Source organism: Ranitomeya imitator, chromosome 7 (assembly GCF_032444005.1).
Source record: "Ranitomeya imitator isolate aRanImi1 chromosome 7, aRanImi1.pri, whole genome shotgun sequence".
Taxonomy (NCBI): domain Eukaryota; kingdom Metazoa; phylum Chordata; class Amphibia; order Anura; family Dendrobatidae; genus Ranitomeya; species Ranitomeya imitator.
Window position 1 is genome coordinate 88,967,747 of NC_091288.1, and position 16,767 is coordinate 88,984,513.

Sequence of the window (16,767 nt, forward strand, 5' to 3'; positions counted from 1 at the left end):
ACCACTGTTTGGGCGCATGGGAGGGCTCGGAAGGGAAGGAGCTCCATTTGGAATGAGGACTTAGATGGAATGGTCTGCAGGTGTCACATTGCATTTGCAGAGCCCCTAATGTACCTAAACAGTAGAAACCTCCCACAAGTGACACCATTTTGGAAACTAGACCCCCTAAGGAACTCATCTAGATGTGTTGTGATAGCTTTGAACCCCCAAGTGTTTCACTACAGTTTGTAACGCAGAGCCGTGAAAATTAAAAAAAAAAATCTTTCCCCCCAAAATTATTTTTTAGCCCCCAGTTTTGTATTTTCCCGAGGGTAAGAGGAGAAATTCGACCCCAAAAGTTGTTGTCCAATTTGTCCTGAGTGCGCTGATACCCCATATGTGGGGGGGAACCACTGTTTGGGCGCATGGGAGGGCTCGGAAGGGAAGGAGCTCCATTTGGAATGAGGACTTAGATGGAATGGTCTGCAGGTGTCACATTGCATTTGCAGAGCCCCTAATGTACCTAAACAGTAGAAACCTCCCACAAGTGACACCATTTTGGAAACTAGACCCCCTAAGGAACTCATCTAGATGTGTTGTGATAGCTTTGAACCCCCAAGTGTTTCACTACAGTTTGTAACGCAGAGCCGTGAAAATTAAAAAAAAAAATCTTTCCCCCCAAAATTATTTTTTAGCCCCCAGTTTTGTATTTTCCCGAGGGTAAGAGGAGAAATTCGACCCCAAAAGTTGTTGTCCAATTTGTCCTGAGTACGCTGATACCCCGTATGTTGGGGGAAACCAACGTTTGAGCGCATGGCAGAGCTCGGAAGGGAAGGAGCGCCATTTGGAATGCAGACTTAGATGGAATGGTCTGCAGACGTCACATTGCGTTTGCAGAACCCCTAATGTACCTAAACAGTAGAAACCCCCCACAAGTGACCCCATATTGGAAACTAGACCCCCCAGGGAACTAATCTAGATGTGTTGTGAGAACTTTGAACCCCCAAGTGTTTCACTACAGTTTATAACGCAGAGCCATGAAAATAAAAAATCTTTTTTTTTCCCACAAAAAATATGTTTTAGCCCCGAGTTTTGTATTTTCCCAAGGGTAGCAGGAGAAATTGGACCCCAAAAGTTGTTGTCCTATTTGTCCTGAGTACGCTGATACCCCATATGTTGGGGTAAACCCCTGTTTGGGCACACGGGAGAGCTCGGAAGGGAAGAAGCACTGTTTTACTTTTTCAACGCAGAATTGGCTGGAATTGAGATCAGACGCCATGTCGCGTTTGGAGAGCCCCTGATGTGCCTAAACAGTGGAAACCCCCCAATTATAACTGAAACCCTAATCCAAACACATCCCTAACCCTAATCCCAACAGTAACCCTAACCACACCTCTAACCCTGACACACCCCTAACCCTAATCCCAACCCTATTCCCAACCGTAAATGTAATCTAAACCCTAACTGTAACTTTAGCCCCAACCCAAACTGTAGCCCTAGCCCTAACCCTAGCCCTAACCCTAGCCCTAACCCTAGCCCTAACCCTAGCCCTAACCCTAACCCTAGCCCTAACCCTAGCCCTAACCCTAACCCTAGCCCTAACCCTAGCCCTAACCCTAGCCCTAGCCCTAACCCTAGCCCTAACCCTAGCCCTAACCCTAGCCCTAACCCTAGCCCTAACTCTAACCCTAGCCCTAATGGGAAAATGGAAATAAATACATTTTTTTAATTTTTCCCTAACTAAGGGGGTGATGAAGGGGGGTTTGATTTACTTTTATAGCGGGTTTTTTAGCGGATTTTTATGATTGGCAGCCGTCACACACTGAAAGACGCTTTTTATTGCAAAAAATATTTTTTGCGTTACCACATTTTGAGAGCTATAATTTTTCTATATTCTGGTCCACAGAGTCATGTGAGGTCTTGGTTTTTGCGGGACGAGTTGATGTTTTTATTGGTAACATTTTCGGGCACGTGACATTTTTTGATCGCTTTTTATTCCGATTTTTGTGAGGCAGAATGACCAAAAACCAGCTATTCATGAATTTCTTTTGGGGGAGGCGTTTATACCGTTCCGCGTTTGGTAAAATTGATGAAGCAGTTTTATTCTTCGGGTCAGTACGATTACAGCGACACCTCATTTATATCATTTTTTTATGTTTTGGCGCTTTTATACGATAAAAACTATTTTATAGAAAAAATAATTATTTTTGCATCGCTTTATTCTCAGGACTATAACTTTTTTATTTTTTTGCTGATGATGCTGTATGGCGGCTCGTTTTTTGCGGGACAAGATGACGTTTTCAGCGGTACCATGGTTAGTTATATCTGTCTTTTTGATCGCGTGTTATTCCACTTTTTGTTCGGCGGTATGATAATAAAGCGTTGTTTTTTGCCTCGTTTTTTTTTTTTTTTTCTTACGGTGTTTACTGAAGGGGTTAACTAGTGGGCCAGTTTTATAGGTCGGGCCGTTACGGACGCGGCGATACTAAATATGTGTACTTTTATTGTTTTTTTTTTTTATTTAGATAAAGAAATGTATTTATGGGAATAATTTTTTTTTTTTTTTTTTTTCATTATTTTGGAATATTTTTTTTTATTTTTTTTTACACATTTGAAATTTTTTTTTTTTTACTTTTTTACTTTGTCCCAGGGGGGGACATCACAGATCAGTGATCTGACAGTTTGCACAGCACTCTGTCAGATCACTGATCTGATAGGAGTGCAGGCTGCTTCACAGTGCCTGCTCTGAGCAGGCTCTGTGAAGCCACCTCCCTCCCTGCAGGACCCGGATCCGCGGCCATCTTGGATCCGGGGCTGGAGGGAGCAGGGAGGGAGGTGAGACCCTCGCAGCAACGCGATCACATCGCGTTGCTGCGGGGGGCTCAGGGAAGCCCGCAGGGAGCCCCCTCCCTGCGCGGTGCTTCCCTGTACCGCCGGCACATCGCGATCATCTTTGATCGCGGTGTGCCGGGGGTTAATGTGCCGGGGGCGGTCCGTGACCGCTCCTGGCACATAGTGCCGGATGTCAGCTGCGATAAACAGCTGACACCCGGCCGCGATCGGCGGCGCTCCCCCCGTGAGCGCTGCCGATCGCATATGACGTACTATTGCGTCCTTGGGAAGTAAAGCCCACCCCACATGGACGCAATAGTACGTCTAATGGCAGAAAGGGGTTAATTGGCAGCTTTCTCGGTTTACTTTACGTTGACAAAAAGCAGCTAATCAGTGTTGGGGGAGGGGTTACACAGAGCAGTTTTCTAGGAGGCACAGGGATGCCAGTCCTGTAGTAATAATCTCCTGCTGATAAAACACTGATTTTATTGAAACAGCAACACACAGCCCAGTAAGTGACACTGATGGAATCAGGCTCTGAGCCCAGACATCACTGCTCATCGATCACATGAAAAAACCTGATGACTGGTTTAAAGGTATGGGGACACATTTCGGAGCTTTTTTTTACTTTAGTTTGAGCATTTTTGAAAAAAAATATATATTTTTTTCAATAACGTTTCATTAAAAATGTTGAACCCCTAGGAATCACAGTACCGATACTGCATAATGAGTTATCAGAGAATTTGTCAGTGAGCTCGTGCTGATAGCACGATTTGTAAGCCTTATCTATTTTTACATTTTTTTTCTATGCTGGTCATAAATCAGCCGAGAACGAGCTAGCTGTCCCTGTCAACTCATTCTACACCCAGCTATGTACAGTGATACACAGCGGCAGCAGGAGCTAAACACTATAATGTCTAGAATACAATATTGGTTATACACCGTCATTGCAAATAATTATACAGGTCCTTCTCAAAAAATTAGCATATAGTGTTAAATTTCATTATTTACCATAATGTAATGATTACAATTAAACTTTCATATATTATAGATTCATTATCCACCAACTGAAATTTGTCAGGTCTTTTATTGTTTAAATACTGATGATTTTGGCATACAACTCCTGATAACCCAAAAAACCTGTCTCAATAAATTAGCATATCAAGAAAAGGTTCTCTAAACGACCTATTACCCTAATCTTCTGAATCAACTAATTAACTCTAAACACATGCAAAAGATACCTGAGGCTTTTATAAACTCCCTGCCTGGTTCATTACTCAAAACCCCCATCATGGGTAAGGGTACCGTCACACAGTGCAATTTTCATCGCTACAACGGTACAATCCGTGACGCTCCAGCATCGTAACAATATCGCTCCAGCGTCGTAGACTGCTGTCACACTTTGCAATCTACGACGCTGGAGCGATAATTTCATGACGTATGTGCGATGTAGAAGCAGTTGGTTACTATGCGCACATCGTATACGATATATGTTACACCATGCGATCATGCCGCCACAGCGGGACACTAGACGACGAAAGAAAGTTTCAAACGATCTGCTACGACGTACGATTCTCAGCGGGGTCCCTGATCGCAGGAGCGTGTCAGACACTGCGATATCGTAACTATATCGCTTGAACGTCACAAATCGTGCCGTCGTAGCGATGAAAATTGCACTGTGTGACGGTACCCTAAGACTAGCGACCTGACAGATGTCAAGAAGGCCATCATTGACACCCTCAAGCAAGAGGGTAAGACCCAGAAAGAAATTTCTCAACAAATAGGCTGTTCCCAGAGTGCTGTATCAAGGCACCTCAATGGTAAGTCTGTTGGAAGGAAACAATGTGGCAGAAAACGCTGTACAACGAGAAGAGGAGACCGGACCCTGAGGAAGATTGTGGAGAAGGACCAATTCCAGACCTTGGGGAACCTGAGGAAGCAGTGGACTGAGTCTGGTGTGGAAACATCCAGAGCCACCGTGCACAGGCGTGTGCAGGAAATGGGCTACAGGTGCCGCATTCCCCAGGTAAAGCCACTTTTGAACCATAAACAGCAGCAGAGGCGCCTGACCTGGGCTACAGAGAAGCAGCACTGGACTGTTGCTAAGTGGTCCCAAGTACTTTTTTCTGATGAAAGCAAATTTTGCATGTCATTCGGGAATCAAGGTGCCAGAGTCTGGAGGAAGACTGGGGAGAAGGAAATGCCAAAATGCCTGAAGTCCAGTGTCAAGTACCCACAGTCAGTGATGGTGTGGGGTGCCATGTCAGCTGCTGGTGTTGGTCCACTGTGTTTCATCAAGGGCAGGGTCAATGCAGCTAGCTATCAGGAGATTTTGGAGCACTTCATGCTTCCATCGGCTGAAATGCTTTATGGAGATGAAGATTTCATTTTTCAGCACGACCTGGCACCTGCTCACAGTGCCAAAACCACTGGTAAATGGTTTACTGACCATGGTATTACTGTGCTCAATTGGCCTGCCAACTCTCCTGACCTGAACCCCATAGAGAATCTGTGGGATATTGTGAAGAGAAAGTTGAGAGACGCAAGACCCAACACTCTGGATGAGCTTAAGGCCGCTATTGAAGCATCCTGGGCCTCCATAACATCTCAGCAGTGTCACAGGCTGATTGCCTCCATGCCACGCCGCATTGAAGCAGTCATGTCTGCCAAAGGATTCCCGACCAAGTATTGAGTGCATAACTGAACATTATTATTTGATGGTTTTTTTGTTTGTTATTAAAAAACACTTTTATTTGATTGGATGGGTGAAATATGCTAATTTATTGAGACAGGTTTTTTGGGTTATCAGGAGTTGTATGCCAAAATCATCAGTATTAAAACAATAAAAGACCTGACAAATTTGAGTTGGTGGATAATGAATCTATAATATATGAAAGTTTAATTGTAATCATTACATTATGGTAAATAATGAAATTTAACACTATATGCTAATTTTTTGAGAAGGACCTGTAATGGCAGCCCTAGCTAGATCTGTATGGAGAAGAGTCATTATATTTACTTCTAATAATAGAGACTGCCTTAATTGAAGCATCAGCTTATGCAATAGGTACAGTATGGTTACCAGAATAGATTCATCAGGGCTGCATCCAGCATTGGTGTAGAAAGTGACATCAGCACCTACGATTTTTCCATCATTCATAAACCCAACCTGTAACAAAAAAATAACCATCAAAAGTCTGCTGCATGGCATCAGAAAAATAAACCCAGGAGGACACAGAGACATAAGAAAGATAGACTGCAGTTTGCCAAAATGTGCAGTTGAAACCAGAAGGCTACATCTAATATATAATTGCCTAGAATACTACTTCCTGCAATTTGTGCCAACTTCCTGTCCGGAGCTAATGTCCGGAGCTAATGTCCGGAGCTAATGTCCGGAGCTAATGTGCGGAGCTAATGTGCGGAGCTAATGTGCGGAGCTAATGTCCGGAGATAATGTCCGGAGCTAATGTCCGGAGATAAGTGACGTCAACAGTGTCCAGTGTCTGATTGGTTGCCGCCTGCTGCGAGCGACCAATCAGAAACGTGCCGTACTGTGACACACTCCGCCCGCCATTTTGGTGTGATTTTTGAATTTTTACCTCACAGCAAGTTTCTACTGCGTGGAGGCGGGCCCAGTGACGTTGCTCTTCAAGCTCCTGCCGAATTTCGTCAAAAAAATGATAATACCATTTACCAAAACTATATATATTTAGTTGTGAAGTGGTTCAGTGACATTTTCACACCAATTTTGAACTTTTGTTTGGTGTTTTCTCCATATACTGCCTATTATTCACTGACTGTTATACTGAGAGACTGACGTTTATTAACCTCTTCTTTGCCACATTGGGTATATTGCTCTATTATTTGCCACATAAGGACATTGTCCATTATTGCCCAGCAATTTCTCTGCAATATAAACTGCCTATTTATTAATATCTGCATTCCTGCAAAGAACTATTGCCTATTATTAACTGGGTATTTTCCTACTACCTGACACTGTTCTTAAGCAAAGAACCGTTGTTGTGGCATTTGCCACAACACGCAAAGTTGTCGTCTGATGTCTTTCATCCCTCCCCTCATAAGCATGTTCATGGATCCTGTGTAACTGTACCTTAAATAACAAGAATTGTCAAGAGCTGGTGAGTGCAGCCATTTTTTGTTCTTTCTTACTATTATTTATTAATTGTATTATTTTTACATTTGAATAAATAAAGTATATATGGATTCTAGACTCCCGATTCTTTAGAATCGGGCTGCCATCTAGTCTAATATATAATTGCCTAGAATACTACTTCCTGCAATTTGTGCCAACTTCCGTGGCTTTGTCCGGAGCTAATGTCCGGAGATAAGTGACGTCAACAGTGTCCAGTGTCTGATTGGTTGCCGCCTGCTGCGAGCGACCAATCAGAAACGTGCCGTACTGTGACACACTCCGCCCGCCATTTTGGTGTGATTTTTGAATTTTTACCTCACAGCAAGTTTCTACTGCGTGGAGGCGGGCCCAGTGACGTTGCTCTTCAAGCTCCTGCCGAATTTCGTCAAAAAAATGATAATACCATTTACCAAAACTATATATATTTAGTTGTGAAGTGGTTCAGTGACATTTTCACACCAATTTTGAACTTTTGTTTGGTGTTTTCTCCATATACTGCCTATTATTCACTGACTGTTATACTGAGAGACTGACGTTTATTAACCTCTTCTTTGCCACATTGGGTATATTGCTCTATTATTTGCCACATAAGGACATTGTCCATTATTGCCCAGCAATTTCTCTGCAATATAAACTGCCTATTTATTAATATCTGCATTCCTGCAAAGAACTATTGCCTATTATTAACTGGGTATTTTCCTACTACCTGACACTGTTCTTAAGCAAAGAACCGTTGTTGTGGCATTTGCCACAACACGCAAAGTTGTCGTCTGATGTCTTTCATCCCTCCCCTCATAAGCATGTTCATGGATCCTGTGTAACTGTACCTTAAATAACAAGAATTGTCAAGAGCTGGTGAGTGCAGCCATTTTTTGTTCTTTCTTACTATTATTTATTAATTGTATTATTTTTACATTTGAATAAATAAAGTATATATGGATTCTAGACTCCCGATTCTTTAGAATCGGGCTGCCATCTAGTCTAATATATAATTGCCTAGAATACTACTTCCTGCAATTTGTGCCAACTTCCGTGGCTTTGTCCGGAGCTAATGTCCGGAGATAAGTGACGTCAACAGTGTCCAGTGTCTGATTGGTTGCCGCCTGCTGCGAGCGACCAATCAGAAACGTGCCGTACTGTGACACACTCCGCCCGCCATTTTGGTGTGATTTTTGAATTTTTACCTCACAGCAAGTTTCTACTGCGTGGAGGCGGGCCCAGTGACGTTGCTCTTCAAGCTCCTGCCGAATTTCGTCAAAAAAATGATAATACCATTTACCAAAACTATATATATTTAGTTGTGAAGTGGTTCAGTGACATTTTCACACCAATTTTGAACTTTTGTTTGGTGTTTTCTCCATATACTGCCTATTATTCACTGACTGTTATACTGAGAGACTGACGTTTATTAACCTCTTCTTTGCCACATTGGGTATATTGCTCTATTATTTGCCACATAAGGACATTGTCCATTATTGCCCAGCAATTTCTTAAATAACAAGAATTGTCAAGAGCTGGTGAGTGCAGCCATTTTTTGTTCTTTCTTACTATTATTTATTAATTGTATTATTCTTACATTTGAATAAATAAAGTATATATGGATTCTAGACTCCCGATTCTTTAGAATCGGGCTGCCATCTAGTACACTATATAAACAGACACATCTGCATGTTTTCTCAATAGCTGACATGAAATCAGAATAAATCTTTCCCGATTTAGGTCAATTAGAATTACCATAATCTATGTGTGTGTGTAGCAGCCACGCCCACTCCACTTAGCCCCAACCAATCACTAAGCATCTTTCATTTCACCAGAGCTGTTTAAAAGAAGCTGAGCTGCGATTGGCTGCTATGAGCAACAGTTTTCCTTGTAGACAGTTGTGGTAACTGAGGCCTATTATTTTCATCATTTCTATGTGGTTATCGTCCTTCTGTAAAGCTGGAAATAACACAACTTATTACCGTGCCAACACAGACCACCCTCTGCCACAGACTGCAGGGGGAGCCCAGAATCAGGAACTTCTCCTTGACTGGCATGAAGCCTCCTCATTAACTTCAAATACAGTTTAAGAAACACAAGACGAATTTCTCAAACTCAGGTATCATTTTAATCGGTGTAAGAGCGCCAACCTGACAATGTTGGCTCTGACAGGATGATGTGAGATATTAAGAGTAGTAGTCCGGTGGCTCTGTCTGATGGGATGATATGGGATATTATGGGTAGTTGTTCCGTGGCTCTTGCTGACAGGATGATTGGGATATTAGGGGTAGTAGTCCGGTGGCTCTGATAGGATGATGTGGGATATTAGGGGTAGTAGTCCGATGGCTCTGGCTGACCGGATGATGTTGGATATTAGGGGTAGTAGTCCAGTGGCTCTGGCTGATGGGATGATTGGGATAGGGGTAGTAGTCAAGTGGCTCTGGTTGATGGGATGATTGGGATATTAGGGGTAGTAGTCCAATGGCTCTGGTTGATGGGATGATTGGGATATTAGGGGTAGTAGTCCAATGGCTCTGGCTGACGGAATGATGTGGGATATTAGGGGTAGTAGTCCGGTGGCTCTGGCTGATGGGATAATTGGGATATTAGGGGTAGTAGTCCAGTGGCTCGGACTGACCGGATGATGTGGGACATTAGGGGTAATAGTCCAGTGGCTCTGGCTGATGGGATGATTGGGATGTTAGGGGTAGTAGTCCAGTGGCTCTGGCTGATGGGATGATTACGATATTAGGGGTAGTAGTCCAGTGGCTTTGGCTGATGGTATGATTGGGATATTAGGGGTAGTAATCCGGTGGCTCTGATGGGATGATTGGGATATTAGGGGTAGTAGTCCGCTGGCTCTGGCTGATAGGATGATGTGGAATATTAGGGGTAGTTATCCGGTGGCTCTGATGGGATGATGTGGGATATTAGTGATAGTAGTCCAGTGACTCTGGCTGATGGGATGATTGGGATGTTAGGGGTAGTAGTCCAGTGGCTTTGGCTGATGGGATGATTACGATATTAGGGGTAGTAGTCCAGTGGCTTTGGCTGATGGGATGATTGGGATATTAGGGGTAGTACTCCGGTGGCTCTGGCTGACGAGATGATGTGGGATTTAGAGGTAGTTATCTGGTGGCTCTGAGAGAATGATGTGGGATATTAAGGGTAGTAATCCGGTGGCTCTGGCTGATGGGATGATTGGGATATTAGGGGTAGTAGTCCGCTGGCTCTGGCTGATAGGATGATGTGGAATATTAGGGGTAGTTATCCGGTGGCTCTGATGGGATGATGTGGGATATTAGTGATAGTAGTCCAGTGACTCTGGCTGATGGGATGATTGGGATGTTAGGGGTAGTAGTCCAGTGGCTTTGGCTGATGGGATGATTACGATATTAGGGGTAGTAGTCCAGTGGCTTTGGCTGATGGTATGATTGGGATATTAGGGGTAGTATTCCAGTGGCTCTGGCTGACGGGATGATGTGGGATATTAGGGGTAGTAATCCGGTGGCTCTGATGGGATGATGTGGGATATTAAGGGTAGTACTCCGATGGCACTGGCTGACGGGATGATGTGAGATATTAGGGGTAGTAGTCTGGTGGCTCTAACTGATGGGATGATGTGAGATATTAGGGGTAGTAGTCTGGTGGCTCTAACTGACGGGATGATGTGGGATATTAGGGGTAGTAGTGCAGTGGCTCTGGCTGATGGGATGATTGGGATATTAGGGGTAGTACTCCGGTGGCTCTGGCTGACGGGATGATGTGAGATATTAGGGGTAGTAGTCCGGTGGCTCTAACTGACGGGATGATGTGGGATATTAGGGGTAGTAGTACTGCAGTGGCTCTGGCTGATGGGATGATTGGGATATTAGGGGTAGTATTCCGGTGGCTCTGGCTGATGGGATGATGTGGGAAATCTGTTCATCTTTGCACCGGAAGGAAAAAACTAAATTAAAAGGCTCTTGAATTAGTTGAAATTAAAATACTATCAATATGTTGGTAATCATTTAGTTAATTTGTGTTGCAAATCTTTAGTGTTGAATATATGATGTGAAATGCTTTTATGTGCAATATAATCATTATAATTTGTTTGTAACTAACCACAGTTTGTTACTATGCCCGGACAACGCCGGGCTCTTCAGCTAGTTATTAATATTTGCCAAATGTCAGAATAATGAGAGATAGAGAATGTGTTAAGGTATTTATTATTATTATTATTATTATTATTATTATCAACTGTACGTGAGTAAGCCAAAATTCTTCTGGGAAAGCATTTTCTGGATAGGTGAGACCAAGATAGAGCTTTTTGGTAAAGCACATCATTCTACCGTTTGCAGAAAATGGAATGAGGCCTACAAAGAAAAGAACACAGTACCTACAGTCAAATATGGTGCAGGTTCAAAGATGTTTTGGGGTTGTTTTTCTGCCTGTGGCTTTGGGTATCTTGACTGTATGCAAGCCATCATGAAATCTGAAGATTACCAAATAATTTTGGGTTGCAATGTAGAACCCAGTGTCAGAAAGATGGGTTTGTGTCCTAGGTAATGGGACTTCTTGCAGGACAATTACCCTAAATATACTTCAAGAAGTACCCAAAAATGGATGGGAAAAAGTGAAGGAGAGTTCTAAATTATGAATAGTCAATGGAATACATAGCAAGTCTATAATACCAACGTTCTCATATTGTAAATTATTTAGCAGAAGTAATAAGAAGACTGGACGGGACCATAACGGACAAACTGCATATTCACTAAGAATTCACTACCCTAAAAGAAGCAGTCACAGAGTCCAAATATACAAACGTGCAAGAAACTTGATTTAATAATGGCGGGTATAAAACATAGCAAGTGGGAAATCCCCTGCGCCAAATTCAGCACATACAATAGGACAGGTGGGGGCATATGTGGCAATACTGCTATCAAGTATCCATGCTATCCTACAAAATTGTAAATATAGAGAGATCACACCAGGGCCGGACTGGCCATCGGGCAGTTTTGGCAAATGCCAGAAGGGCCGGTGGCAGTTGTGGGCTTCTTGCCAGCACCGACTCCCCCCCCCGACTCACCCCCCGCCGCCGACGACTCATCCCCCCTGCCAGCGCAGCTGCATTCAACTGTACCGTCGTCTATGACACACAGGGCACGAGGAGAGGTGTTTTTTTTTAAAATATATCACTGAGTGATAACTGGATTGTAGGGCTATTGGGGGGGCTGCATTACATTCTACGGGGGCTGTGCTGCATTACATTCTATGGGGGTTGTGCTGCATTACATTCTATGGGGGCTGGCTGCATTACATTCTATGGGGGCTGTGCTGCATTACATTCTATGGGGGCTGGCTGCATTACATTCTATGGGGGCTGTGCTGTATTACATTCTATGGGGGCTGTGCTGTATTACATTCTGTGGGGGCTGTGCTGCATTACATTCTATGGGGGCTGTGCTGTATTACATTCTATGGGGGCTGGCTGCATTACATTCTATGGGGCTGTGCTGCATTACATTCTATGGGGGCTGGCTGCATTACATTCTATGGGGCTGTGCTGCATTACATTCTATGGAGGCTGGCTGCATTACATTCTATGGGGGCTGTGCTGCATTACATTCTATGGGGGCTGGCTGTATTACATTCTATGGGAGCTGTGCTGCATTAAGCTAAGTTCACATTGTGTTAGCAGCAGCTCGTTAAGCACATACGCTAGCGGGCTGCTGTTAGCGCAAGTGCCGGTGTTTGCATCGCGCTAGCGCAGATAGAGCATCTGCTAGCTCTATCTGCGCTAGCAGCGACGGACCCGGAAACGCTGTAGCCTGCGTCTCCGGGTCTGTCACTCAACAACGGCACATCCCTAGCGCACACCCATTGGGTGCGTGCGCTAGTGATGCGTCCCAAATTGCAGTGAATGGCGGCCGTAACGGACTACGTTCCACCACGTTAATGCCGCGGTGTAACATAGTCTGTCTAACGGACACCATTGACGCAGTGTGAACCCAGCCTTACATTCTATGGGGGCTGTGCTGCATTACATTCTATGGGTGCTGTGCTGCATTACATTCTATGGGGGCTGTGCTGCATTACATTCTATGGGGGCTGTGCTGTATTACATTCTATGGGGGCTGTGCTGCATTGCATTCTATGGGGGCTGGCTGTATTACATTCTATGGGGGCTGTGCATTATATTCTCTGGGGGTTACATTATACTCAGGGGGCTACAATATATTCTGTGGGGTGGCTGCATTATACTCTGGGGTGGCATCATTATACCATATGTGGGCTGCATTATACTGTATCAAGGACTATACTATATGAAGAACTATGGGGTGCATTATACTATGGGAAGTGAATTTTACTACATGGATGACAATGGCAGGGCATTATACTATATAGAGCACTATGAGGAATGTATTATACTATTTGGAGGACTGAGGAATGTATTATACTATTGTCAAGGTAAAAATATATGTCTTTATACTCTTTTGTACTTTTATATATTCTTATGCTGTGAAACAATAAGTTTTTCCCCTTCGCTTGCTAATGCAAATTTAACTGTATTTAAGATGGCTGCCAGTATTCACCTTTGCCCCACTTTCAGGCTGAAGAAACAAGTTTCACATACCAGAAGGACAAGTATCATTTCTCTGGAAATGATACTTAAAGCGATGTGGACAAGATGTGGACAAAGGAAGATTCATCAGATGATGTCAGAGCCAATCAGAAGGACTGAATACTAGATACATTGCTTAACCCCCGCCTAACCCCGCCCTCTGCACACCTTCCCCCAATGGACCATGTAATATTGTGTTTTAGGAAATAAAGTTCAGTAGTTGCTGTGAGGTTACCACTACGTGTGGAAGCATAAGCAGACTCTGAGTTTGAACCAGCTTTTGTCTGACTCATTCTTCACTCCGGTACCACTGCTTTTAATCTGATTTGGAATGACTGGTGGATGAAGGGTATTGTCGTGACGACCCCGACAATTTGGCGCAACCAACGTGGGGCGTGGCCGGCGATCCGAGACCCCCTGGACCCATGCCTGGATGTCCGTGGACGACACCCGTAGTGGCTGACATCGAGGACTGATCACCCTCCAAACACGGTAAGTGGAGATCACATACTATGTATGTGTCACACTTGCTAGTGTTTCAGCCATTATTGGTTAGTCTGTGGTCTCCTTGGGTCTGGGGAGTGACCGGTCGAGTGGTGAGACCGAGCGCGATCTCGTGCCACGCTTCGAACCAGCAACTGAGAGACGTCGCACTCTGCGCGTCCTCGTGTACACCACACCTCCTCCACCGGTCATTGTACTCCATTCAACCACCCTACCCGTGACTGTTGCCTAGTAGTGATAGAGTGAAAGATTGAGAAGTTTGTGGATTGGGGGCGGCTTAGAGGAAGGGATAGGAGACGTAGCCTCTGTGATATTTCACGCACATACATCGGTAATTAAGACGTCCCAAGAGGGGGACCACCAGAAACACTTGCACACACTTGCACATATCGGTAATTAAGACATCCCAAGAGGGGGACCACCAGAAACACTTGCACACACTTGCACATATCGGTAATTATGACGTCCCAAGAGGGGGACCACCAGAAACACTTGCACACACTTGCACATATCGGTAATTAAGACGTCCCAAGAGGGGGACCACCAGAAACACTTGCACACACTTGCACATATCGGTAATTATGACGTCCCAAGAGGGGGACCACCAGAAACACTTGCACACACTTGCACATATCGGTAATTAAGACGTCCCAAGAGGGGGACCACCAGAAACACTTGCACACACTTGCACATATCGGTAATTAAGACGTCCCAAGAGGGGGACCACCAGAAACACAGTGGAGGGGTCTCACTAGGAGACAGCCTCCCAACGTTTAGAATATCGTGACAGGGCAGACTGTAATCACTGGTGTTCAGGTTAGGGAAAAATATTGAGCGCGAGGCTCTTTATTCATAGCACGTCGAGCGCGAGGCTCCGTGTTAGGACACAAGTGTTGCTGTCGCTGTCAGCGGCCTACTGCAGAAGGGCGTAGTATTCTGTGAGTCATGTTACGTCTCTTAAAGAAGAAGTCCGTGCCCCACAGGTTAGATGAGGATGCTGTGGAAGTCAAGACAATAGTAGAGTCACGGGAGGGGAAGAAGGAAGTCAAGAATGTTGAGAGATTGTACAAGCATGTAGGACTGCCCTCGTCAGGGAGATTGCAGCCGTCTACATGGCACAATCTCATAGAGAACAAAAAGGGCATGTTGAAAGAGAAAGGATTGTTAGAACAAGTGCAAGCTCATCTGCGAGTTGTGCGAGGCTTAAAGAACGAGGAATGGAAAGAGGTTGATGGAGAGGGAGGATCATAGGATGCTGAGCCTGTGTTTGGCTATAAAATACCTCAATCATTGGTTTTTCTAAGGTGTTTTGGTATATGAATTGTGTGAAGGTTTTGTAGAAATTAATTGAGTCTGAGAATTGCTGTATTCCGTTACTGTGATTTTCCAAAACACCCGATGGGAGGGGGGAGTCAAATAGCTGCGTTGTTGTTTTTTTTCTTTTGTGTTGAGGAATGCTGTGAATTCTTATCTCTGTGTTTACAGCCGATGGGAGGGGTGAACCCCTGCGCGAATTGTTTTTTTGACTTCTCCTCTTTGTGCTGCGGGCCAGAGAAAGGGGGGCCGGCTGCGCTGAAGAATATGGAGTTGTGTATATTCTGTCCTTGGTTCAGTACGCGCTGAGTCCAGAAGAACTTAACCTATTCTGTATCAGCAGCTGCAGCGATCCTTACTCGCTCTCTAGTCCCCCTCCCCCCCGCCGCAGCTTCAAGGACACGGCACGCAGCTCGGTTCCTTATCAGTGGCCCAAGAAACAGATTTCAACTCCAGCCCCCCTCCCTTACACAAATCCAGTGTCATATTCCAATATCCATTTTAACCCTATGTCTGGAAATCTCCCTCCCAAGCCTCGCTATGTTAATTCTCAGATCAAGAGCTTGTTTTAATTAGAGTAGATGGCAGACCCAATGAATATACTCTCACAAAACCCATCCCTGTGGGACCTTCCCCTGAAGTTGCTGCTCAGTTTGTAATCTCTCCCTTATGTCCGGTAAATTTACTGGGGACAGATTTATTATCACAGTTCCACTCCAGAGTATAATTCCAAGATGATGGTCAGATGGTATTTATGTTATATAACCCCTATGTAGATGAGTATAATGAGATGTGTATCTTACATGTCCTTTCCCAATCAGTTAAAAAAAAAAATAGGGGGGATAGTGTGTCTAACCCTGGCAGTTAGAATATCCTTATGTCATGTTGCTTCAGTATGTGGGTAATTTTTTTTTTGTTTTTTGTTGTGTACACAGACAGAGCAGGAAGCCATTGTTGCCACTGTTAGTTTTCGCAAGTATCTGGCAGATCTGAACTGTCAGGTTTCGGCCTCGAAACTTCGGTTCTGCCTTGGTCAAGTGATATTTTTGGGTCACTGTCTCCTTCAGGGTGCCAGACACCTCACAGAAGAAAGAAAAATAGCCGTCAGCTACAAAAGATGAGACTGAGCTCCAGCGTTTCCTTGGACTATGAACTTATTGTTGTCAGTGGATACCGGACGCATCCCGCATAATGCAATTTCTCTACAAGGCCCTGAAAGACTGTTCAAGATATGCTGATGATTTTGGCAGACTCCACACAGGATACGCTGTTACTATGGAAGACACTGTAGTGCACGGAGCTGCACTCCCTCCCTCCCTGTCAGGACAAGAAGCAGAATTTCGGGATCTGTCTACTGCATGTGTTCTGGCCAAAGACAGGCGGGCTGATATATACACGGACT

The 16,767-nt window shown here is 44.4% G+C and overlaps 1 protein-coding gene across 2 annotated transcripts in view; it reads right to left on the reverse strand.

The window, feature by feature from the left end:
- Positions 1–16,767, reverse strand: part of LOC138644800 (aldehyde oxidase 1-like) — a 252,342-nt gene that overhangs the window by 65,188 nt on the left and 170,387 nt on the right. For both annotated transcript variants that reach the window (XM_069733618.1, XM_069733619.1), the window contains one exon: positions 5,894–5,980. In XM_069733618.1, the coding sequence (XP_069589719.1) occupies positions 5,894–5,980 (87 nt within the window). The remainder of the gene's footprint in view (positions 1–5,893; positions 5,981–16,767) is intronic.